General features: G+C 46.2%; 2 protein-coding genes across 9 annotated transcripts in view; both read left to right on the plus strand.

Annotated features, from left to right (window-relative positions):
* TTLL4 (tubulin tyrosine ligase like 4) overlaps positions 1 to 11,194 on the plus strand; it is a 35,772-nt gene extending 24,578 nt beyond the window's left edge. For 3 of the 6 annotated variants that reach the window (XM_060278088.1, XM_035127052.2, XM_035127062.2), the window contains exons 19-20: positions 1 to 8,869; positions 10,584 to 11,194. In XM_060278088.1, the coding sequence (XP_060134071.1) occupies positions 1 to 154 (154 nt within the window). In that variant the 3' untranslated portion in view covers positions 155 to 8,869; positions 10,584 to 11,194. Of the gene's footprint in view, positions 8,870 to 10,583 lie in introns of those variants that run through there. The other 3 variants (XM_035127079.2, XM_035127088.2, XM_035127108.2) reach the window with 3 other exon arrangements.
* Positions 8,780 to 24,485, plus strand: PRKAG3 (protein kinase AMP-activated non-catalytic subunit gamma 3). 3 transcript variants are annotated; one of them, XM_035127135.2, is made up of 13 exons: positions 8,780 to 8,869; positions 10,584 to 10,623; positions 11,613 to 12,265; positions 13,626 to 13,707; positions 14,019 to 14,077; positions 14,305 to 14,350; positions 16,110 to 16,164; positions 17,037 to 17,163; positions 17,878 to 18,043; positions 18,708 to 18,745; positions 19,479 to 19,625; positions 20,814 to 20,907; positions 24,121 to 24,485. In XM_035127135.2, the coding sequence occupies exons 1-13, from the start codon at positions 8,831 to 8,833 to the stop codon at positions 24,141 to 24,143; spliced, it is 1,569 nt and encodes a 522-aa protein (XP_034983026.2). In that variant the 5' UTR covers positions 8,780 to 8,830; the 3' UTR covers positions 24,144 to 24,485. The 3 variants fall into 3 exon arrangements, 2 of the variants coding, with proteins under 2 accessions (XP_034983026.2, XP_034983016.2); XR_004693326.2 differs by lacking the exons at positions 8,780 to 8,869; positions 10,584 to 10,623 and having other exon boundaries at positions 11,333 to 12,265; positions 20,814 to 20,995; XM_035127125.2 differs by lacking the exons at positions 8,780 to 8,869; positions 10,584 to 10,623 and having other exon boundaries at positions 11,333 to 12,265.
* Positions 24,486 to 24,985: the final 500 nt, after the last annotated feature.

Genomic DNA, 24,985 nt, shown 5'->3' on the forward strand with positions numbered 1-24,985 from the left:
CAAAACCCTTGTCCAGCGAGATGGGGAGGAGCCAGTCCGAAGCTCTGAGCCAAACCCTTGCACTCAAAGCTTACCTCAGATTAAATACACAGCTGGAAATCTCAAGAAACCCACAATCCCTCGGACCCTCAGCAACTCAAGCCTAGTGAAGTGACGGGGGACTGAGTGAGTGGCCAACATCCCCTTCCTTATGGTGTCAGGAGGGGGCATACGTGACCTACCTCAACAGAAGCTAGGAGAGCCAGCATGGAAGGATGGGGAGGACCTTTCGTCCGGCACGCCCACGTAGAACTATTTTTTTGGAAAGGGAATTGGGTCGAAGAGGAGATGTTTAACTTGGTTAAAAGGGACAAATGCTCTGTTTATAGTTTTTTTATGACAAAGGAAGTTGCTAAACACAGAAGCTTGGAAAGCCTATTTAACTTTTAGTGTGAGTTTCTTATAGTTTATTGACCTTGCCATGATCGTCACCACTTGAGCCATAAGTGCCTCTTGCTGTTAAGTGCCAACATACTAGGTTTGGCCAGACACTGACAACCTCTATGACCATTTGTGAAATGAGCTGCTACCATGAGGCAATTGCATGTTTGCAATTGACATAATAATCCATGCATTCACAATATGACACAAATTCCTTATTAGCTGAACAGGTGGGAAAACAAACTTTAGAATGGCTTAACACCAGTAAATCAGGCAGATTTTTTCATAAACTCTCTGGTGCATGGCCATAAGAGAAATAGGCTTAAACAGTGAGGGAGGTGATGGGGAGTCCTTGAATACTCTTATTCTCTAGGTGCACACCCATGTTTACTTAGTTCCTGGGTACAGATTTCCTGATGGACTTTAGTTATGGAAGGTATTTTCTACTTACTTTTTACTTTGGAGAAGCAGATTTTGCAGTGTGCCGGTCCAAAACACAACTGTGTAGCTTAAGCACTGGTGGTGGTTTCTTAAGACAGGAGGAACATCTCCTTTCGGTTCTAGCTTTGTGCTGGAACTTAGAAAAAGGTGTGCTAAGGTGGCTGCTACTTGTTCCTCTCTGGTTTAGGACCGGGTGGTTATCTGTGTTAATCCTCCTAGCATTCATACACACCCTAGAACACGTTCCAGTTCTTTACCCCTAAAGAAGACTTGACTATAATTTAGCCCCAGTGGTGCTTGGCTGTATAATTCTTGCTTTAAGTACTGCAGCCTCAGTCAGTGTTATTTCTGATCAGTCAGTGCCTTCTTCTCCCTGCTGCTGGAGAATTCTGCCTTTTCTGCACGTGTTATACTTTACTCCTAATCTGAATCTGGTACTGGATCCCAGCTTTGGGTACACTTTTCAGTTGTGTGCGTATGTCCGGAATGTGTTAGTAAACTTGCACTTTCAGCCAGCAAAGGCTGTTTGCTGTCCTGATGCCTGGGCACTGATAGATGCATCTGTTGCTCTACTTGACTCCTGATACCTTGACACTTAGGAGCATTTCCCATCTGTACTCAGACACCATGTGCAGGAAGCTGCTAAATTCTGAGCCTTGAGGGTGAACTCAACAACTTTGGCTGCAAGACATCTTTCTGTTTAATGAAGGATAGGAGTCCTTTTGTCTCATTACACACACACACACTCTCTCTCTCTCTCCAGATGCTATGGACAGCATGAGGTATGTCCCCTGATGCATCACTGTGAAGTCTTCTATTTTTTCCATGTAGCCATAATGATATTCCAAATGCCTGTATTTCTCACTATGGTGGTGAGATGTGTTTAGGTGGTTACTTGTGATAAAAATGGCCAGAAAAAGGAAGGCATCATTCATACAGTGCAGCTCACCAAATAGATTGCTTCTCCATTGGTCAGGGCAGTATTTATGAATCACACACAGTCCTGGAAATCTGGATACAACTGGATACAGCTGCTATAATCTAGAATATAGATGCAGTGTGCATTTATTGTTAAAGCGGTTTAAGTCATTGCAGAGGGGTGTGAGATTCCCTGGAGTACATAACAACAAAGTAACAGCGCACCTCTTTCTTAGGACATCTGTCATTTGCCAATCCTAAGTAACCTCAGCGGCTAAGCTCTTAAGAGCAGAAAAGCTGGGAAACAGAGGGTTGGAAGCCAAGCCAGGCACACTGGATGTAGTTGTGCTTTCTCCTGGGGCCTTAGCAGTAGAAGCAGCAGCTCTCTTTGCATCATGCCAGGGAATGAGTTGCTAGAAATCATTTCAGAATTTGCCTTGCAGTGACTTACCTTGTGTTTCTGTCTTACTTCACTGGCTGTATTAACACAGGTATCTATCTTGGTGAGACCTTTATGACACGATCCCCAGAATTAAAGCTTCTTTTCCCCTTGGCTTGTTATTTCCACCCCCTTCAGATTCATCATAACTTCTCTCCAGCTTGGCTCTTCTCTTAGCCAGCTTGGCTGTCGCTGAGGTTGGGAAGATAGAAGTGGAGACGGCTTGCTTCTTCCAAGTTCATACTCTATATGTTCCTGGCTACTAGCTTCATCAGTTGACAGTTACCAACCTTCCCTGCAAAACATTGTAAACAGAGGGGAAGGGTGTGTTGCACTAATCTCTATTGTGGGAGAGCCTTTTCTCCAAAAAGCCAACAGAAACAGTCTAATCCTTTAGGAGACTTGAGTGTTGAATTTTTGTTTTAATTTCTTATGCCCTTTTTGCAAGCCAAGTCGGGCAGGTGCTGAGATCTTGGTGAGGCTGTGCATTAACAAAAGGAGGGCAAGCCAATTTCTAGTAAGGTAATAAAACAAGGGTGCAGGGAGAGTTGGCTTCCTACTGCTAACATCCTCAGTATATGTTCAGTTTTAACTTGGTTAAATCCTCTCTCCCTGTTTGCCTGGTACACGAAAATGAAGGGTTGCCTTTTGAATTCTCTTTTAGGAACCAGCCTATGTGTCCTAGCCCTGCAACAGGTTTTATTTCACTGTCCCCTACTGAAAACTGAGTGTCATGTCCCTTCTTTGGGCTCTGTAGGAGGCTGGTGCCTAATGTGTCCCTCTCAAATCTCATAGCGACAATCTTCTGTGAACTAGCCTGACTCCTAGGATTGTATTGAATGACCTAAAAGAGCTAGCTGTGTAGAAGTGTGAAAGTGGAGAGGCCTCTTCGAGTGTCCTAAAGAATTCTCCCAGCTGGCCGTCTCCCTGAGCCGCCTTATACTCTTGCCACCACCACCCACCCTTCCTAACTTGAGTAATTACGAGCAAACAGGTGTTCAGCACTGCTCCAATGTGGTCTACACAGCTATCTCTGTTTCCTGGTATTAACAGGCATTGCTGATTCTCTCCTTCCCCCGTGCCCCATCAGTATTTGAACCTTAGGTGGGTACTACTCTGCACAAAATGTCATGGATCGCTCAATGTAAATTGGTGGAACTCAAGACATCTAGGAAAAAGTCACTGCATTTCTGGACAAATTCCACCCTTCAGCTCAGTGGTAGAACATATGCAAATGCTTTCCATGCACAAAATCCCAGGTTCCCAAATAAGGTGAAAAGACTCATGGGTGAAACCTTGGAGAACCTCTGCCAACAGTGCTGAGGTAGATGGACCAATGGTCTGACTCAGTATAAGGTAACTTCCTATGTAGTGCTTTGTAATGAACTTATTTCCTTGTCCTGGTGGTTTTCTTTTCCCCTAAAGCAAACCATTGCAGTAAATAGAAGCCTCGTTTGTTGGTTTTATCTTGCTAAGGTGGATCCTCCAAGCAGTGTGCTATAGAGCTTGATACTGAGAGGAACAAAATGATGTGCTATGATTGTGAGGAGCCACCCTATGCAGAAGGGTATAGAATTCTGCCCAAGTGTTTCAGGAATGGAAGAAGACTGCTCTGGGATAGAGAAGCCATCCCAGCACCTTCCACATTTCGGGATTTGAAGCTCGAGTAGCTGCTGTCTCAACTTGTTTAACACAACTATCTTCTTCAGATGGATTTATTCTGCTCAGAGTGAAATGTCAGTGGTCAATGTATTGCTGCATGGAGGGCACTAGTGGTGGTTTGGGTCTTCTGAAGTGTGCATCGGAGAGATCCAGAGGAGGGTAAACATATATTTTTCAAAAGGATGTCATGAGTCCAGTTTAACTCACACTGCTAAATTAAAAGATTTTTTTTTTTAAAAAAAAAAAGCATAATAAAGGATTCAAGTGCAAGTATGTGGTCATGACTGTTGTGATATAATTTGGGTGGCAGTAAAGGTAATGTTGGTGCTTTAGGGATTTTTGAGTCTAGGTGAGCCCTGCTCCTCCTCTAAGCTGCCACTAAGCAGGTTTGCTTATCTAAGAAATACCGTACAAGCAAATTTTCTCCAGGTTGGTAAGCCATGTGAGATTCTGCTGTCAACACCAAATTCTTGAGAGAGGAATAGGAGAACAAACATCAACCTCTGTAGAGTGATTGCCTCACTTCACCTAAATTTCTCATACAAGGCCCAATTATAGTGAATCTAATAAACTGACTGAGGTTTTAAAAAAGTGGGAGGAAAGTGTGGAGCAAATACACGGCTAGATAAACTTCCTAGAATTTCTGGCCCATTTTGCATATAACTTTAAGCCAAGCTATGGCTTAACACAAATGAGCAAATGGGCAGGTTCCTGGAGAGAAGATTGTGGCTTTTCCCCTGCTCCTCTGCTGCTGCACTGATTAGAGCTAACCTACAGTTTGGCTTAGTGATGCATCCAAATCACAGCTTGTGGTTTATCTTGCTCCATACAGACCATGAGCTCTTGGCAATGTTTGTTCTGTGGCTTACCACTCATGGTTTGTCTGGAGTGAGAGGAGACAAGCCCAGACTCAGAAGTAACACTAAGCCAAACTCTGGCTTAGCTCACAGCAACTTGGCTGCAGCAGGAGCTATGGAGGAGTGCTATTCCATAGTTTGACTTAGCATGGCATGAAAACTGGGTCTGTCATAAATCATAGCTTTTTTGATCTGCAAGCAAGGAAAACTGGTTTGGTTTTTTTGCTCAGCATGGGAGGTAGGAATAGTGTGTACTATTCCAGGCAGATATGCAGTTGTAATATATCTGATTTGCTTAAGCTGCCATAATGTCATGTGGGCAAATCTAATTAATCTTCTATTGCACAGCAAAAAACCACCACCTTGCAGTCTTTCAGAGATATCCAAACAGAATCTATAATTCACATAAAACTATCCTGTCAATTAGATTCCTAATCTCCAGGATTTGTGGCCACACTTCCTTTAAAACAGCTACTTTATGTTACAGACTCAGCAGTAGATAAGTTTAAACAAGCCAGTTTAAACAATAAGTTTAAATCCAAGAGATAGTTTACTGGCATATCTGGATAATTATGTGAGATTTTAGAATAATGTGAGGTTTGAGAAATCTGACAGCTCTCCAGTTTCTTGCTGCTTAATATTAAGCAGTTTCTTGCTGCTTAATATGTCCAGCTAAGTTTCAAAAATGGCCCTTGCTTTCAATAAACCTTGATTTCATATGAGCACTTTAGCAAAGCCACCGTTATTCGGTATATTGTTGAAGTACAGCAATCCATAACTATCTTCCTATGGTCACCATACCTCTTATGCAGAGTTTGTGTAGAAGCAGCATATGCATTCCAATCTTAAGTATCATAGCTATACTCTTATGGTTTGCTTTCTGTTTTGCTGCCACCCTATAAAACAATGAGAAATTGCTTTGGTTTCAAAGAGTAGAGCAGCATTAATCAAGTCCTCCAGCTCCTTTATACAGTTTCTTGAAATATGAGTAATTGCTTTTGAGGTGGGCACCTTGAGGCAAGCAAGTTGGTTTAGAGGCCTAGAACATATCTAGCAATTCTTCAAGACCGGCCACTCTCCGGTAAGTGAGTATAATATAAACTAAAGGTCTGTAAGTAATTTTTGCTGTTTGATGGCCACTAACCGATATACACACTTTCCTAAGAACTACAGTGGATGTGTGCCAACCAGAGTTTTCTTTAGGCCAGTGTGGTGTAGTGGTTAAGAGCGGTAGACTCTTAATCTGGGGAACCGGGTTCGCGTCTCCGCTCCTCCACATACAACTGCTGGGTGACCTTGGGCTAGTCACACTTCTCTGAAGTTTCTGAGCCCCACTCACCTCACAGAGTGTTTGTTGTGGGGGAGGAGGGGAAAGGAGACTGTTAGCCGCTTTGAGACTCCTTTGGGTAGTGATAAAGCAGGATATCCAATCCAAACTCTTCTTTCTTTAGTAACCAAAGGGCCCTTGGTGCAACCTGAAATCTGTTTTGGCAACCAACAAAGTCTTCTCCACCATGCAAATCATCTGCCACCAAGCCTGTATTTTTGGTGTGTATGCTGATCTCCCACAATGCCTTTTTTTTAAAAAAAAAAAAAGTTACTTTTTTCTGAAGAAAAAGCTGCTCAACACACTGCCTGGTGTTATTTTTCCACATAGGGCAAAATTTACCCATTTTAAAGTGGATATTGCATTTTGTTGCATCTTTTCTTGGTCACAATAAAGGTATTACCCTACTGTTAGTTTAATTTTTTTTGCTAGAGCACACACAGTTGCTATTGGGCTGCAAAGGAAAAGCAGTCTCCTCCACACTGCTTGCTTTGCAAAGTGTAATGTTTTTAATTTTTATATTTATGTTTTCCCTTTTGGAGCAAAGGTTCCCCCTGCTAGGTTGAGAAAATGATCTTGATAGGAACAGGTTATCTATCCCCTGAAGTGTTGGGAGTTTTGACCAACCACAGCTGGCTTTCTGGTGGCAGTGGGCACCCGTAACCAATTCCTTTCTTGCCAAGAGCCAGTAAGGCCTCTGTTGCTGAGTTCAGGCTACAAGTAGTGGGGATAAACTGAGAGGGGAGGGGACAGCCACTTTCTCTTTTTGGGAGCCTGACTCATTCTCCAGGAATTCTCCACAGTGGGGAAGAGAGGCCAATCCCAACTGGGTTATGTTTAGTATGTGTAGATGGGGAGGTGAAGACAGCAAGCACTTGCATCAAGATCAAGGCTCTGAGGCAGGACCAGAACTGCCTGTAAAGATAAAAAAGGTGCCTGGTAATAGCTAGCCCATGGGTAGGCAACCGAAGGCCCAGGGGCCGGGTCTGGACCAATCGCCTTCTCATTCCAGCCCACAGATTGTCCAGGAATCTGCGTGTTTTTATATGAGTAGAATGTGCCCTTTTATTTAAAATGCATCTCTGGGTTATTTGTGGGGCCTGCCTGGTGTTTATACATGAGTAGAATGTGTGCTTTATTAAAAATGCATCTGGGTTATTTGTGGGGCATAGGAATTCATTCATTCATTCATTTTTTCCAAAATATAGTCCAGCCCCCCACAAGGTCTGAGAGACAGTGGACCGGTCCCCTGCTGAAAAAGTTTGCTGACCGCTGCTAGCCACAAGCAACAGGGTCTAGAATTATCTTGTAATGGTGCCATTCTAGACTAGCATTTTCTAGGATGCCAACTGAAATTGTAATTGCATGCACACTTTTACATTTTCTCCTCCCATTTCAGGTAACATGCCTATCAAGCACTACTGAATCACAAGCTGCTTTGCTTCAGGAGGGGAGCTTTGCTTCATGAGGGTCGCAAAGCAACTGCAGTACACTCCATTTCACTGTATCTGAAGAACTGCAGTACACTCCATTTCACTGTATCTGAAGAAGTGTGCATGCACACGAAAGCTCATACCAAAATAAAAACTTAGTTGGTCTTTAAGGTGCTACTGAAGGAATTTTTTTATTTTACTTCGATCCAGACCAACACGGCTACCTACCTGTAATCAGATAAATGAGTTGGCTAGGTGAACATCCAGGAAAAAAGTGGCCTATTTTAAAAGTGTTATCATGGCCCAAACACTTTTGGAAATATGAGCTCCTTTTCTCCAGATGCTTTGGTAAAGACAAACTAGCATTTTAAAAAATAACACTGGGAATATTATGTTGCTGCTGGAACATAGGAAGGGGATGAGTTTGTTGGTAAAAGGATATGAGGGACTGGTGGGGAAAAGGCTGGAAGATTCAACCATTAAAATTACAATTTGCATCTTATATCCTGGATACAGTATTACAATAGCTGGTGTTTTTTTTAAATGCAACAGTTGGAAGTTGCATAGCTTTCCAATCAGCACTCCTTGCGGGTGGGGGCGACTTCGCCAGTTGAATGTCTGCCTACCTCTCAGCTTTTAAAGGCATAGGGGCCTTTTGAAAGAAAGCAGCCCACTGCAAGCGGGAACAGCCTCTGCCCTGGGGAGCCAGGTTATAGTGTCCCCATTGCACCAGGGACTGTACCTCTACAACGGCTCCTCTTGGCCTCGGCCGATCACTGGCGTTTCACCCCTTTGCTTCTTCCTCCCGGGAGGGGCTCCCCCCCCCCAAATAGCCTCCATCATCTCTCCTCACCCCACCTCCCACCCCGCGAGACCATGTCCCACCGCGCACAGGCTTCTTCTGTGCCCCGACTTCCTCCCTTCGCACATTCCGCGATTTATTTACAGCCGGAGCCGAGTCGCTCTCTCTCTCCCCCCGCCCTCCAGCGTATACAGGGCAAACAGGAGGCTTTGCCCGAAGCTTCCCGAGCAAGAGGCCGCGTCCCCCGGCAGCGGAGCCCGCTTTCTTCGCTGCATCACTCGCCCGAGCAACCCTCGGCGCCTGGGAGAGCTCCGCTCTCAGCATGCCCTGCTCCTCCTCCACATTCTCGGGAAGGGCGCGCGCGCTGCCCTGAGTCCCCCGGCGGCGGGAAGGCCCTTCTTCGCACAGCGCGGCAGCAGGCGGTGGCCCCTCCTGGCGCCGCGCGCACCCGGGTGTTGCTGCCAGGCCCGCCGCCTTCCTGACACGGACTGGCTCCCCGGCCAGGCGCTCGAAAATAGCAGCTGCCTCGGCATGGAGCGGGCGGCGGCGGCGGCACCAGCCTTGGAGCAGGTAAGGCGCGGGGCGAGGAGCCCGGCGGAAAAACCTCCCCGAGGCGGGTGTCTTTCTGCTGGCCAGGCCGGACCCGGGGAGCACGGACGGAGGGCACTTCCTGGCGCAACAACGCCGAGACCACTTCCTGCTTTCGGTTGCCGGGGGGAGTGGGGCTAGCGGGGCTTACTTGCCCCGGAACGTGGTCCCCAAGCTCATGGGACACCCTTGAGTGTGAAGAACGGAGCTTTCGAGCATGTGCAGAGCGCTGCCTTGCCCCTCTGCGTTTTCTCCCCCACACCTTCGGGTGCGATTCCTAGGCGTGCTTGGTCCGTAACAATTTCACGTTTAGGAATTGGACTCGGTCTGTTGTTGCCCATTTAAATAAATCTTATGCATTAATGCGACCCGCGCAAGTGTCCGGGTGAAGAAAAACAAAAGCTCTGAAGACAAAGAGGGAAACGCACGCGCTTTGTGTTTTTATAGAATGCAAACATGTGTCGTCATAACAGGCTCCCTCTGTGTCAGAAAAAAATGCTTTTCGTGTGGCGTTATTTGTTTAAAAATCTGTCTGCTGAATTGAGGACACCTTTTTAATCAACTTATTTAATTGATCAATCGATCAAGCAAATAGTGCAGCCATAAACGAGGTGAGAGAAACTTGGCAGCTGAATCCCATTCCTATATGGCTCTCTTGCTGTCTTGCAAGTGCCTTTCTTAATATTATTTCCTCCAAAACCAGGTCTTTGGTCCTTAACTTAGAGGTGGGTGGGATGTTCTTAAAGTATTTCTCTTCCCTCTTGATTTTAATGTATCTGTGTGGGGTTTATTGTCTAGTTTGTTTATTGTTTAGCTGTAAGTTGCTTTGGGTTGCCCTGGACAAGATAAAGCAACTGACAAATAAATTAAATAAACAAATTGTTGATTATCTTGATTATATTTGTCAGCCGGCATGTTTCTGCTTCCTGTCGCTCGAGGTAGGAAAATTGTGGGCTACCAAATCTCTTTCTGGGGTTTGTTCCATGTCTCAGCATGTCTGTGTCTGATTGCACTCTGCTCTTGTTTCCTCCTGTGTCTGAGTTTGCATGCATTGTGGTTGAGTATGTTGTCTGTCATGCACAGTCTGACTGGGTGCAGCCTGAATCAGCTTTATTGGAACATCTGTGTGTACCCCTTCCACATTAACAATAGACGCTTTACTGCAGTGTCCTTACAGACGCTAGCTTTGGGCACTAACTGGAGAAGCTATAGGTAAGATTGTTGGGGATTGTTAGAACTAGAGGTCTCCTCTCCCACCATGGCATTGTTTCTTAATTCCCTTGTGGTATTAGCTGGTTAAGCCACCCTCTTCCCCATGATGTAAAAAGGACATATTATCCTACCCAAGATTTAAACATCTGCTTTCCCACAACATGCTTAACATTCCCTGCAAACAACTCTGCCTGCAACTTGAAGGCAATAAACAGCAGCCATGTGAGGATGAAGGAAATGGCCCCTGCCTGCAGAAAATATGTGAAGCACTAAGTTTTTTTTTATCCCTCCAGCATTCAATTTGAACTAGATTTGTAGCACTGTGGGGACTGAGGGCCTAGGGTGGAGTCTGAGGTGAGGTTCCCTGTCCACTGCAGAATTGTAGCTCTCACTTATCAGATCCTAAAAGCGGAACTTTTTTGCACATTTAATGTGGACCACAGAGGCCACTTTTTAACTCTGTCCATTTTTCCTCAACTCCCAGGCAGCACCACTGAGCAATGGCCTCCAGCCTCAGGAAGCAGGTGGGTAGTGCACTGGTTTTGCCTGCTGGTGGTGGAGTGACCACATTCAAGTACAGCACTGCCTGCCAGCCAGACTGACTCATGACATGTGTTGCAGGGAACAGTTTTGTGTGTTAATTGCCTGCTTTGAGTTAATTGCCTGCTTCTAAACCTGCTAATTCATAACATGATTGTGTGTACTAAATTTGGGATGTTATACATCACTTTTTGAGCCATGCTGCGAGCCACCCAAACCACAGCCTCCCCTATCATTCTAGCCTTGGAAAATCTCAGTTATACCCAGATTTCACTTTTTGCTTTCCTGTTTAAGGATGGTTCCAGTTCTGCTAGTACCTGTGAAACCCATCCTAATGCCATCTTACAAAATTGAATTATGTGAGGCCTGAGTTCAAAATCTGGGCTCATACTTAGATTCCTTGGATAAGCCCAGTATTGTCCATCCTCCATTTTCTATCTGCCAGGTGGGAATAATGGTGACCTACCTCACAGGGTTGTTGTGAGGGCACTCAATAAAGATAATGAAGCTATTCAACTGCCACAGAAATGTGTGAATAAATATACAGCCCCCTCCTGACCGGGTCTACTTTTTCAGAGCAAGTAGTTAGCCCCTCTTACACTTTCCCCTCTACTGTAAAATTTGTAGAAGTCAGTTTAGGCCCTGACTGAAATCAACGAATGCCTTCACCTTAGGCTGAAGTGTGTGGGTTGCTGCCTGTCAAGGGATGTCAACAATCAACTAACTGGATTTGCTCTGTGGGGCAGGGTTGGTGAGTGACTGCTGCAGCTTTTGGCTGGTTCTCTGTGCAAGTCACGGGTTGTTCAGCTCAGCATGCGTGTTCCTGCAGTTTATGTGAGAAGATACCATTTCTTTAGGCTTAGTGAGAAGGAGGGAAGGTTGTGTCAGTCAAAAGGGCCAAGATTACTTAAATGTTTCACCTACCAAGAAGTTTTTGGTGTCTGGATTTGCAATGCCTCCCCTTACCCACTAGGCCCCAACCTGTCTCTGGATGTTAAGGAATCAGCGTTGGAAGCCAAGGTTGTAGGGCAAGAGGCCAAGGACCTGGCTGCAGATGGCAAAGGTACAGAGTTGAGCATGATGAATGTGATGTCAGATGGCAGGACCATGAACGGGGATCCCAAAGCTGTTGGGCTAGATGCCAAGACTGCAAATCGGGATGGCAAAGTAACAGCTGTGGATGCCGTTGCTACAGAATCGGATATTAAGGCTGCAGATTCAGAGGCCAGAGAATTGGATACAGCTGACAACTATGGTGGACCACAGGCCACAGTGACAGATAGGAGACAAACAGGTCCAGGGGGCAAGGAGGACGTGATGCCAAGAGGCAGGTACAAGGGCCGGAACGCCAGTGCCCCCACCCTGAATGCTAAAGATGCAGGTCAGCAAAGCAAAGGCACAGTTGTGGATGTCAAAGCAGCATCAGAAGTCACCAAGCCAGAAGAGAGCAACAAAGATGACGACGGTGACATCATTTCTCTCGACTGTGAAATTCTTGGGTTTGGTCCTGATACTGATTTGCTGGGACCAGATGCTGAGACTTACATGCATTTCATGCGGCGCCACCACTGTTATGATGCCATTCCCACCAGCTCCAAACTGGTAGTGTTTGACACAACTTTGCAGGTAAGGGGGAAAGTGGGAGCTGTTGTGGGTCAAGGAAGGGGATAGAAAGCTGGTCATTTTAATGGGATAATGGAAGCTCACTTCTTTATTAATCGGGGTGGGGAACCTGTGGCAATCCAGATACTGTTGGAACTGATCTGAGTTGAAGTCCCGGTCCCTGTTACAAACCCTGAAACATCCAGCAAAGACAGGACAGTAGTCCAATAGGCTCAAGTCAGCAGCTCTGCTCCCTCCCTCTCAATGTTCCTAGTAAAATTGTTATCAGCACTCAAGAAAAGCTAGTTCTCAAAATAGAATACAGGGTGGAATGGTGCAGATGGGAGTGTGCAAAAGGCTTGAATGTGAGTGGCTCAGATAACACAGGGTTGGGAATAATTGGAAGCAGCATAGTCCTTTTAGTACATGTCTGCCCCCCCCCCCAATATAACCACTACACTCAGCAGTTTTCAACTTCCTTCCTAATCTGTCAGGTACTTGACTTTCTGCTATGGCAGTGTGTGTGTGTGTGTGTGTGTGTGTGTGGTGGGGAGCTGTAGAAATTAATAGAGGACAAAGCTATCAATGGTTACTAGCTGCAATGACTGTGTTCTCCCTCCATGTTAGGAGGTAGTAGGCCTCTGAATACTTGCTATTTGGGAGTACTAGTGGAGAGAGTGCTGTTGGTCTTCAATATGCATTTGAATGGCTACTGTGAGAACAGGATTCTGGACTAGGTGGGCCTTTGGACTCTTCTTACGACTGGCAGAGCTGGATATAGGAAGTCAAATCCTCCTGCAAGGATTATTTAATCAAATCGATGCTCACTTTTTGGATGCAGCAATGCTACCTGTTTCATCAGGTTATTCCTGCTGCTGCAAGTTTATCTTCCCTCATATTTGTTGTAGTTCATCACCTTCCTAGAGCTGTGATTTAGGAGGAGGTAGAATTGTGGGAAGAGAGCAAACTAGGAAGAAAGTCCAAGCCCCATCATTTGGTAAAAAATAGGGCTAAGGTTGTTGCCCCCTAAAATTGAACCACGATGTTTAATAATATCTAGTCTAGCAGAAGAATATAATTGCTACATAGAGTTGGAGTCCAAGGGAGTGCAGTGTGGCCGATTACTTCTGGATTTTCCCCTGCCAAGCCGCCTTGGCTGGATGCAGCTGTTTCCTCACCCTGTAGATCTGGCCTGATCAGTGTGGTGCCTTCCAGATGTTGCACTACAATTCCCATCAGCCTCAGACCAATGGTAAGGATGATGGGGGCTGAAGCCCAACAAGACCTGAAAGACACATTGACTACTCCTAACTGCAGATAGACAGGAATATTGAACAGCAACTGCCTGTCTGGCCGACCTATTCTTTTCCCCTCCTGTCCCCAGATTAAGAAGGCCTTCTTAGCCATGGTCGCCAATGGGGTGCGAGCTGCCCCTCTGTGGGACAACAAGCAGCAGTGTTTTGTGGGTAAGTGATGCTGCGTTCAGGAGGGCAACACGGGACAGCAGGTTTTGGGCAAAAGGAAGTGTGAACTGGGATTTCAGAGGACTACTGCTGGCCATTCAAACTGTAGGGATGGTCAAGAAGGCAAGGATGGGTGTGTGCAGGAATTCTGCAGGTGCCTTATTAAGGAAAGGCTCAACCATCTGCTGTCCTGAAAACTGGGGCCTGCACAAGGTAGGCCCTTCATGCCTGTTGCTTCAGCTCCTCCAGACCTACACCTGTGTGTATCCACTCACTTCCTTTTCCTCTTTCCCCCACTCTCTCTCTTACTGCAGGTATGTTGACTATCACTGACTTCATTAACATCCTACATCGCTACTACCGATCTCCTCTGGTGAGTTTTCCAGGCCTGCTCAATTGCCTTTGCAAGATCTGGAGCAAACCAGCTTCCAGCATCTCCCTCCCAATATGTGCAGGGGGGGTGGGCAGGGCCAGAGGGGTGACAGCAAAGCATGAGGACCCGTGACTTCAAAGTACAAGTGTGGGCTGCTTGGAACTCTATCTTATCCTTTTGTGGGTGACATCACCATGCTCACGAGTATCATTTTGTGCTGTTTTTAGGTTCAGATATATGAGATCGAGGAACACAAAATTGAAACGTGGAGAGGTGAGGAGGGCACCACTAGGGGGAGTAGTGTATGCATGGATGCTATTGAACATCTTTTAAATTGATTGGCAGCAGTAGAAGGTGAATTGCACCATGTGTGTGTGTGTGTGTGTGTGTGTGTGTGTGTGTGTGTGTCTGTGTCTGTTTACCGTATGTCTGTCTCCCTACTTCTGGCCTTGATTTAAACAGTTCCTTGCTTAACTTGGAGTCTCCTTCTTTGGAGGTCTTTAAGCAGAGGCTTGACAGGCATATGTCAAGAATGCTTTGATGGTGTTTCCTGCTTGGCAGGGGGTTGACTGGATGGCCCTCGTGGTCTCTTCCAACTCTATGATTCTATGATCCCTTCCTACTTGATAGTCTTGCCTCTAGACAAGGTGCGGGCAGCATTTAGTCCAGGTGTCAGCAAACTTTTTCAGCAGGGGGCTGGTCCCCTGCCTCTCAGACCTTGTGGGGGGCCGGACTATATACTATATTTTTTCGGGGGGGGGGGGAGAGAACGAATTCCTATGCCCCACAAATAACCCAGAGATGCATTTTAAAGAAAAGCACACATTCTACACATGTAAAAACACGCTGATTCCTGGACCGTCCATGGGCTGGATTTAGAAGGTGATTGGGCTGGATCCGGCCCCCGGGCCTTAGTCTGCCTACCCTTGATTTAGTCCAACAACATCTAAAGGACAACAGCTCCCATAATTCCCTCCCATTGGCCATGCTGGCTAGGGCTGATGGGAGTTGGGGCCCATTGGCCACCCCAGCCCCTAGGCAAATGGTTTAGGTTACAGTACTCTAGGGATCGGAAACCAGTGACTTCTGGTTTTGATGGACTCCATCAGCCCTTGCCAGGATGACCAATAACAATTTGGAGGCTCATAGGCTCACCCTCCTTGCACTACAGGCTATTTTGCTGCACTCTGATGAGATTCAGTGTGCTGTAGCCCATTGCTGTGAGCTCATTGGATCCTGTCCCATTTCTGTCCCTGGCGTTGTTTTTACTTGCTCTCTCCCTTTGAGCTTGATCTGCACAACCACACAGAAGAGGGGTAGCTAATGTGATACCTTCCAGGTGTTGATCCAACTCTCTTCATCCTTACCCAGCATGGCCCAATGGTCAAGGATGAAGGCAGGTGAAAGCCAACATGTGGAGGGCGCCACGTGGGCTGCCCCTGACTCAAGGGGGAAGGTGCAAGGCATAGGGAGGATCCTCCTCCATCTGCTCACTGCTTGCATGCTCAGTGGTGGAGCACATGCTCTGCTTGCAAATGACCTGAGATTCAAACCCTGGCATCTCCTGTTTGGGTGGGGAAATGCCCCCTAGCTGAAACCCTGGAGGGTGACTGCCAATCAGTGCTAGGCTAAGTGGACTATTGGTCTGATTCAGTACAACAAGCTATAGTACCCTGCCTCTCTTCAAAGTGGGGAAAAATTATTTTTAAAAAAGTTTTATACATTGAATCACTGCCCCAATTTCTGAGATGCTTTCAGTGCACATAAAATGGGAAGACAGTTGATGTTATGGTAAATAATCTTCAACTTGGCAGTGATTAACCACATAGTATAGTGACCTCACGCTACTGTATGCCAAAATCTAAGAAACTCATCATCCTTCAATCTAAACAGATTGGAAACCCAACTTACCTCTTTTGCCAGATTCCCCTCCCCCCACAGAAGTAGCTTTGTCCTTGACCTGTAGTAGTTCTCCCATCTTACCTAGGGCAATGGTTCCATATACTATTCAGGTGCTTTCCTTTCTCCCCAGAGGTGTATTTGCAAGGTTTCTTCAAACCCTTGGTGTTCATCTCCCCAAATGATAGGTAAGTCATTCCTGATGCTTGCTTACTCCTCCCACAGATCCGTCCTCTTTGGCAGGAAAGGTGGGAAAGAATTTTAATGAATACATAATAATAGTGTGGCTAGCTTTGATGGAAAGAGTCTTGTACTTTTAACAACTGCATGGGAGTTAGTATAAAAAGAGTGAAGTTTTACTCATCAGTTCCTTGCCGGAAAACACTTCACTTGTCATAGCTGCCAAGTACCCCGTTTTCCCCGGGAAACCCCCGTTTTTACTTACCTTTTCCCGGTGGTCCCCTGTATCACTTTGTCTCCCGTTTTTCTCTGTTATTTTCTCCTGCCGGCGGCCATTTTTTTCTTTCCGATTTGCCCTTCTATGGGCACCAAAAATGGTCACCGGCGGCTTCAAAAGTCGCCTCTACGCATGTCCAGAAGTGCATAGACGCGACTTCCGGTGTCGGCAGCGGCCATTTTTGGTGCCCATAGATGGGCGGAGCAACACCGGAAGTTGTGTCGACGCACTTCCTGACATGCGTACAAGCGACTTTCGAAGCCGGCGGCGGCCATTTTGGGTGCCCATAGAAGGGCAAAGCGACACCGGAAGTTACGTCGACACAACCTCCGGTGTCACACGGCTGCCGGTCCCAGATTCTGCAGTCCAGGACTTGGAAGGTAAGTCACTTGTTCATTTCTGCCTGTCGAACAGCTGAATGCACAGAGCCTTTGTCCATAATAGGGTTGGGGGAACCCTCACTGTCTCACATCACCTACTCCATTTAGAGCAGCTGTGCTGCATGATGCCCAAAGAGGAAGCAGCAAATAGGTACAGTTCCCTGGGTACAGAAAGCCAATCTCCAGGCATGTCATATTGCCCTTTTGTTTCTCCCTTTCCTAGCCTATTTGATGCTGTTTATTCCTTGATTAAGCACAAGATCCATCGTCTGCCTGTTATTGAGCCCATCTCAGGGAACGTCCTACACATTCTGACCCACAAACGTATCCTCAAGTTCCTGCATATCTTCGTGAGTGTCTGGTGGCCCCAAATTCCTCTTGGCATAGATCAGGCATTCCCAAACTCGGCCCTCCAGATGTTTTTTGACTACAATTCCCATCATCCCTGACCACTGGTCCTCTTGGCTAGGGATGATGGGAGTTGTAGTCCCAAAACATCTGTAGGGCCGAGTTTGGGGGCACCTGGCATAGATGATGGCAAGCCAGATTTTTTTGGTCTCAGTGGGCCATATGTTGGCTCAGTGCCCGATGCTCTCATTTATTTATTGGTACAGAGCCAACAGGGTATGTGGTGCCTTGCAGAGTTGCATAGGGAAAAATAGACTGGCCACTTCCCTCAAGATGCTCATGATCTAAAATAGACAATTGGGGAAACAGTAGAAGTTGGGAGACAAGGGTGGGAGAGGAACGTGAGCTAATGCAGCTCGGTGTATTTACAGCTTGATTACAGCTGGAACAGAGGAGTAAGAGGTTAGGCTCCACTAGGGATGTAAAAAGGTATCATTTTCCTTTTTGCCCCATATTCATTGTCTGCAGCTCTATTTCCATTCTGCTGCAGTTCAGCTTCTGCAAAAAATGTTATCCAGCTCACTGTTCCCTGTGGCCAAATTTAATAATGCAATTAATTACATTATTGTGTGAATGCACATCATTTCCATTGTGGGGCAGGGGGAGCATCATAAATAATGCACTGAGAAAAATAACCTCCTCTTCTCTCACCACAGGGAGCCATGCTTCCAAAGCCACGATTCCTGCAGAAAACCATCCTGGAACTGGGCATCGGCACCTTCCGTGACGTTGCCATGGTCCTGGAGTCAGCCCCTGTCTACACAGCCTTGGAGACTTTTGTGGACCGCAGAGTCTCAGCATTGCCTGTTGTTAATGAAAAAGGTACTTGCTGTGGGGAGCTCCTCTGCTCTTCTCACCGCTATGTTTGCAGTTTCAGTGAGCCTTACCCCTCTCATATATGTTATCAGCTTTCTAATTCAATCTCTACTTTTTTTCTTGGGCCCAGAAAGTCCAAAAACCCTATGTGACATTTATCAAAACAATCCGAGCCATCGCGTGATGTAGCTTTTGCACCGTTTCAGGGTTCCACATTGAATCCCACCCACCCTGCTTGAGCCAATGAACCATTGTGCTATATGTAACACCGCAGAGATAGTGTTAAATCACCATCTCCCAGATTTTGTCACTTTTGTAAATTCCACCCGCTGCCATAAAATCAGGAACCCTCTTTCTATGTGTTAACTCATAAACTTCAAGATGTGATAAAAGCCTGGAAAAGTGGTGTTCACATGTATGAAAATATGAATGCATAATACTCTGTGTCTAGCTCTATTCAAAACTTTATTGTGAGTGGATTTTTTCTTTTATCGGGTATTTCTTAATTATTTTTCTGATTAATACATATGGAATACTTGCTTAGTTGGAATGTATTAAATATATCAATACTTCTTTAAAAAATGGGTGATAGCTACATTATGAGGTGGGTGAATGGGAGGGTTTTCTCTACCGAGTCCCTTATAATGCTTCCCTCGCTTTCTCTTTACAGGGAGGGTAGTTGGCCTCTACTCTCGCTTTGATGTGATTGTAAGTACAGCACAATCACATTTTTGCAGATGTGAAGTTGGTTGGCGGGAGAATGGATTTTTTAAATAGCCATAGCTAAGAAAATGGAATGTTTCCCTGTCTTGCCTCTAGGGGATGCAGTACCTGTTTGAAATTTTAAGATGGGAAGATCACTTGGTAGTGTGTGTGTGTGTGCGTGCGTGTGTTTGGGTATCCCTCGCAAATGTTTCCTGAACTCCCATCTATCTAAAGCATGCATAGGCAACCTTGGCTCTCCAGATGTTTTGGAACTACAACTCCCATGATCCCTAGCTAACAGGGCCAGTGGTCAGGGATCATGGGAGTTGTAGTTCCAAAACATCTGGAGAGCCAAGGTTGCCTATGCCTGATCTAAAGGGATTGAGGTGGCGATACAAATTTTCACTACTATTTTTTAGCTCTAGACAGAGAAGTCAGCAGCGGTTTCCCTCTTAAACATAGGGTGAAAAGCAAAGGAGAACATTGTCTCCAAATGCTGTGATTCTAAATTGATGGCGGATTAGGGTCCATTTATCAAAGTGGTTGTCACAAGGTGCATTAAACCAGTGGGTAGCAACTGAGCCTTGTTTCAGCAAGAGTTACCTGGATATTAAAACCAGAGTTCTCCCACCTTTGCAAAGTGGGATTGGGGTGGCTTTATTCTCTGGTAATGCCAAGCCCTTGCCTGGATGATCTGTCATGGTCGCGTCAAATTCATTTCATTGTCTCTGCTTAGCACTTGGCTGCCCAGAAGTCCTACAACAACCTGGACATTACTGTGGGGGAAGCACTGAAGCAGCGCTCAGTCTGCCTGGAAGGGGTGCTCACCTGCCATCCTTACGAAACGATGGAAGACATTATTGATCGCATCGCCAAGGAGCAGGTATGCCAGCGTGGAGCAGGAAGAATGTGCAGCTTTAGGTAACAGTTAACTCTGTGGCAAGACCTTGACCTCTCCAGGTCCATAAAATCTGACTTCAGGAGTTAAATGTTCAGCCTAAACCTCTTCTGTCTCTACTTTCTGCTTTCTCAAGTCATGCCCAGTGACACTTTCTAATCCAGTCAGCCTCTAATCCTGTCCCCTAATTGACTTTGCTCTATTGGCATAGGTGTTCCAGCAGTAACCACCTCTAGCTTGTTCTTCCCCATGACACTCATGGAAGAGACAAGTCCACACTAGCGGCTTACAGGCCCTAGGAAAAGGATACTGTATTCCAACTGTTTAAGCAAAAAACAAAAACACCCAAAATAATTCTCATGAGACATCTCCAGGGTAGAAGCTATTCCCAATGAATCACTTAAAAAGGGCGTCCGTGGGGAAAGCAGAGAGCCCGGACAGAAGAGGTAGATTGCTCAGGTGGGTGGTCCCCAACGTAAGTGAAACCATCTTCAGATGCTGATGAGAACTGGACACCTAAAGGCTGCTTCACATGTTATATGAGAGTAAACAGCTGCTTGCTGCCATACAGCAGGAAGCCATGGCAAGTCCTGACTCCCTGCTGCACATACGGGTCTCATGCATATGGCTGGAAACATCTATCTGTTGCGTGTAATGATTTACTGAACCAATGGGGAATCTGTGGTCTTTCACAAAGCATTGGGACCACAATTCCCATCAGCCCCAGCCAGCATGGTCTATGGCCAGGGATGAAGGGAAATGTAGTTCAGCAAAAACACCTAGAGGGTCACAGATTTCCCATCCTAGAAGCAAACGGGTGTTTCCATATGCAAACACACATAGCTTAAAAAATTGTAATGTGGGAAGCAGCCCTAGACTTATTTTCTGTACAGCACAGTTGCTCCTCTGCAACTAAAGGCTAATAGGTGGTGCAGCAGCACTCAGCTTTAAATTTCCTGCCTGCCACTCTTAATTGTAACTTTTCCCAGAATGCCCTGTCCCTTGGCTATCTTGCTGTACTAGGATGGTGATGGTGTTAATAAGAATAGCATTATGCCACCAAAGGGAAATGTTTCTGAGGTTTGCCACTCTTGCCCTGTGGATGTCAAGCACTCATTTTGGCTCATCCCGTTACTCTTACTCATGATGGTGTGTGGCTCACTCATCTGGCAGGTCCATCGTCTGGTTCTGGTGGATGAGAAGAAAACCCCGCGGGGGATCGTGTCCCTCTCTGACATTCTCCAAGCCTTGGTTCTCACGCCTGCAGGTATCGATGCCCTAAACTCTTAAGCCGCCTGACGCTCCATCCTTCCTCCATTTGTACCCTCCATTTCCTCCGCTTCTCTCCAGCTCAGGTAGGCCCCATGCCTTGGCCTCTCTAGCCTCTGCCCTGCTGCTCGTTTTTGCCTTGCTGCTGGGTCTCTCTTGTCCGTCCGGCCAAGCCAGGTCTGTATTTCTGTCTGTCTAGAACCAAACACCCAGCCTGGAAGGGAGGCCAATGCTATGGATCGTAAACACAGCATAGCCTTGTAGGAGGAACCTCTTCATGAGAGGTCCACAGGGTGGCAATTATTATTACGATTGGGGGGCTGCTCAGACACACACAGGCAGGGTTCCAGCTTCTGGCAGGAGAGAGGCCTCTTGATACACCAAAGCTGTGCTTAAACCTTTAAAATCAGCAGCTTCTCATTCCACCTCTAATCCATTTGGATTTTCTCCTTACTCTTTTTCACATCTTTTGGTGCTAACACGGCACACCAATTGTTGGAAGTGTTTTGTTGCATGCATGTTAGATTCATTTCCAATTGCAATGATAAAACCCTGCTTTTCACATAGCATTTTCCTAGCACAGATTTTATCACTGGGTTTTCCCCGTAACAACCAGTTCACAGGGTAACATGAGCTGGGAGTTATGTTACTTCCCATGCCCTACACAGTCACCTCGCCTGATTTCTTTACCTGTTGTGGTTGCTAAAGACACAGAGGCAGTTACAGCCTGGGGGCAAGTAGAGTGTCAGGTCAGCTGGCAAGCCTAGCCTTTAAAGGTTGCAATGGAAAAAGATGGTATTCAGTAGAAAAAGCGCACACACAGCCACAGTTCCCCCCCAATTCCCCCCTTTATCTGAAAGCTCAACTGTGACTTCAAAGCTGCCCATCAGAAATTCAGCCACTGTGTATCTCAGAAGAGTTCCCCCTGCCCCCCTTCCATGCCTTGTAAACTATTTTTACTCATCCCCTGTGACTTCTTCTGTCTTTCACATCTGACTTCTAACTCAGGAGTTCTCAAGCTTTCTACCTGAGAGGCCCACCAGACACAAAATGGCAGAGCCAGTAACAGAATGGTGGTGAATGGAGGCAGAGTTTATTCTAATCATCTGGCATAATTGTTCACTGGTCTCTAATCCATTTCTGGAACCTGCTAAATTCTCTGCCAGAGTGGTTTCCTTGTGGCAAGGAGTTCCATAGTTCAGTTTTCCTCAAGCTAAGTATAGACATTGGATCTGGAGCCACTGTGGCTCAGCCTCTCCATTATAGGCAGAATTTGCTGAGCTAGAGGCTAAAAGGGGAGAAAGCATTTTATCTGTACATACCCCTGCCCCCCCCAAAAACACATGCCATTCAAAAAAGTATTTTTCATAATCTCTCATTTCTTCTCCCCGTCTCCTTTCACACTTAACTTGTATCCTACTTTCCCCTGCCAGAAACAGCCTGCTTCTTTAATCCCTTCTCCTTGTTCCCTTTTACATTCACTTCTTCTCTTACTTCCATTCTTTTCATTCCCAGTTAGTTTTATTTAAATTAATATTTAATCTCTCTAAAGGGCCCAGCAATCTGCCTTGCAACAAGGCTACCCTTACCATTGTGGGGAGTGGGGAAAGTATTGCAGTTTACTATTGCTGGATCCAGCTTCTGCTACTTTTATTACATTATCTACAAGTTTTCGGGGGGTGTCCTCAGCTCTCTCACTCTTCCACCTGCATAGGAACATCTCAGTGATGGATGAGCACAGCAGCTAGAAAAAGGAGCTAAGGAACCTTCTCCTCCGACATAAGCTATAAAGGGTGGGTGGGGTAGATCGGCCTCATGCCTTGCGTGGCTGGTTGACAACCTAGACTACCCATTAGTTGTTATAGCAACCACATTATCATTTCCTCTTGTGTTTACACTCAATTCCCCCCAAAAGCACACAATTCTGGCTGATACGGCTCCCAGGAGTCGCTCTGGCCACAGGTACACAGGCTGCCACCAAAAGGCTTCTTGTTGCCTTGTTCCACTGGGCTTGAGTCTGAATGATCTCCCTTGTTCTTGCCTGATGCCATGGGCTCCCTGGTTCACTGTGTTGCCACCCTCCCGCAACTAGCTGTGTGTACGGCTGCGTCTGTGCTACATGTTTGTACGCAAGCTGGGGTGGATCTGTACGTGGTCTATGTAGGGTAGCATCCCTTTGGTTGACGCCTGTAGCCACCATGCCATAGTGGGGGTGGCTTACCTGTGCAGTCCTCATGATGTTGTTGGACTCCCCAGGTCAGATCAGCCCTCAGCCAGCATGGGGAACAGTATGGGATGTGTAGTAGGACAACATCTAGGAGGACCATGCACTTCCTGGGCCTGATATAAGGAAATGCAAGTTGCCTCAAGTATAATTCACTGCAGAAGAACTCAATGAGATAGAGGTGCTTAGACAAAATTCTAAGCCTTTTTTTTGGCTGCAGAACAGCCCTGTTAGGACCTCACCCCTCCCTCCCAGTACAATGGTTGAAAGGCAGCTAAGAAACTGCAGACAAGTTCCATCTGCACCTAACTTCTGGCTGAGTTACTTTTAGGATTGCCACTCAGCTGACTGGTTTTGGCTCCCGATTATCTAGTTTATGATGCAGCACATGAAATTTAATAAGCATGTAACACCAGTGGGTAAAACACTAAAGCTCAGAGCAGCTTCCCTATGATTCTCAGGCAGTCTTCCCCTGTATATAGCTTTCAGGGCCAAACTTGCTCAGCTTGAGCAATGCAACTGCTTTTAAGCAGAACACCCCTCTCTGATAATTGCAACCATGGGACTACCTAAGAACCATAAGGGCTGGGGTGGAGAAGAAGAGAGACCATGCACCAACTAGCCTCTGATCATCAAAAGCCTCTAACTGTAAGCAAGAGGTTTTGAACTTTTAGAAACTTTACTGATCACCCCATTTGGGAACTTTTCTTTTTAGAGAGGAGGCCAGTGCATCCAATGAGGCTTCTGCACGTTCTCTAGGCCAGGGGTTTGCTATAGGAGGCACAGCCTGGCCTGTGCCTATGACTGCAGCGATTCTTCCCAGCAGGCCAGCTTGGGGGACAGGATTTATCCTCTGGGATATGTAGTTCATGGAAGGAAACAGCTGCTTCCCAACAGAATCATGCCCATCAGACAACAAAGAGGGAGAAGCATAGGGCAGGATCCTTCTGCCAATATGGTATTAACTTTCTTCATTCCCTTCCACAGGCATCGACCGGTATTCAATCTGATGCCATTAAAGGCCACACTTGCCACCCAGCACTTTGGGTTACCTCCAGGGCATCTATGACACATGAGGGTAAGGTGGGGCTTTCCAGCCCATGAAAGAAAGAGAGAGAGATTTCTTCCTAACAGGCAACATTGGTGCTTTGGCTGCGAGTTCCTCCTCCTTCCCATGATGCAGAAAGAGGTGAGAGAAGCGATAAGAAAGGAGGATCTGAACTGCAGAACTGTAAATAGATTTTTCAACCGCCGAAATCTGCTAGAGTGTTATACAAGCAGCCGTGCTACAGATGGAGAGAAAGCTGGCCCTGGTTGAACATTTGCACCTGTTGCTTGTCTTTTTCTATCCCCTGCTGACTGTAGGACGTGTTATCATGCACAAAAATCCACCCTGTTTCAAGGCCTCTAGCAGATGTTTTTGACTGAACCGAGGCAACTGCTACTGCTCCAGACTTACGGATACTCAAGAAGGCCCATGACACACACAAGAGGAAGGTAGACTACGATAAAAGTGGTTTGGCTCCATGACTTCAAGAGGGAGAAAGGATTTCCGCATTAGACCCTGCTGCTTTGGAGAAAAGGCAGGTTGCTTCCAACACAGGACTAAGCACTTAGCAGGCTTTTGCATTATTTGTATTGTTGTGATTTTCCATTGTTCCTGAACCAGCAACAAGGTGTGAGGCTGACATGAGCTAAGCTGGAGAAAAATAATTTAAGAGGGAACTGGGAGTTCTGAAATTCATGGAAATTCTTTCAAATGTATTTTATCCTATTACAGAACATTATAGGGTCATTTTCTGTCAACTTTAAGAGATGGTAGAAAAAGCCTAGCTCAGTCCACCATTTTCCT

This window comes from Zootoca vivipara, chromosome 1 (assembly GCF_963506605.1).
Source record: "Zootoca vivipara chromosome 1, rZooViv1.1, whole genome shotgun sequence".
Taxonomy (NCBI): domain Eukaryota; kingdom Metazoa; phylum Chordata; class Lepidosauria; order Squamata; family Lacertidae; genus Zootoca; species Zootoca vivipara.

Coding starts and splice junctions, on each gene's coding strand:
- PRKAG3 (XM_035127125.2), top strand. CDS start 11,453: ATGCGTGTTCCTGCAGTTTATGTGAGAAGATACCATTTCTTTAGGCTT. Junction 18,044..18,707: donor GCCTGTTGTTAATGAAAAAG/GTACTTGCTGTG, acceptor TTCTCTTTACAG/GGAGGGTAGTTGGCCTCTAC. Junction 20,908..24,120: donor CTTGGTTCTCACGCCTGCAG/GTATCGATGCCC, acceptor TCCCTTCCACAG/GCATCGACCGGTATTCAATC.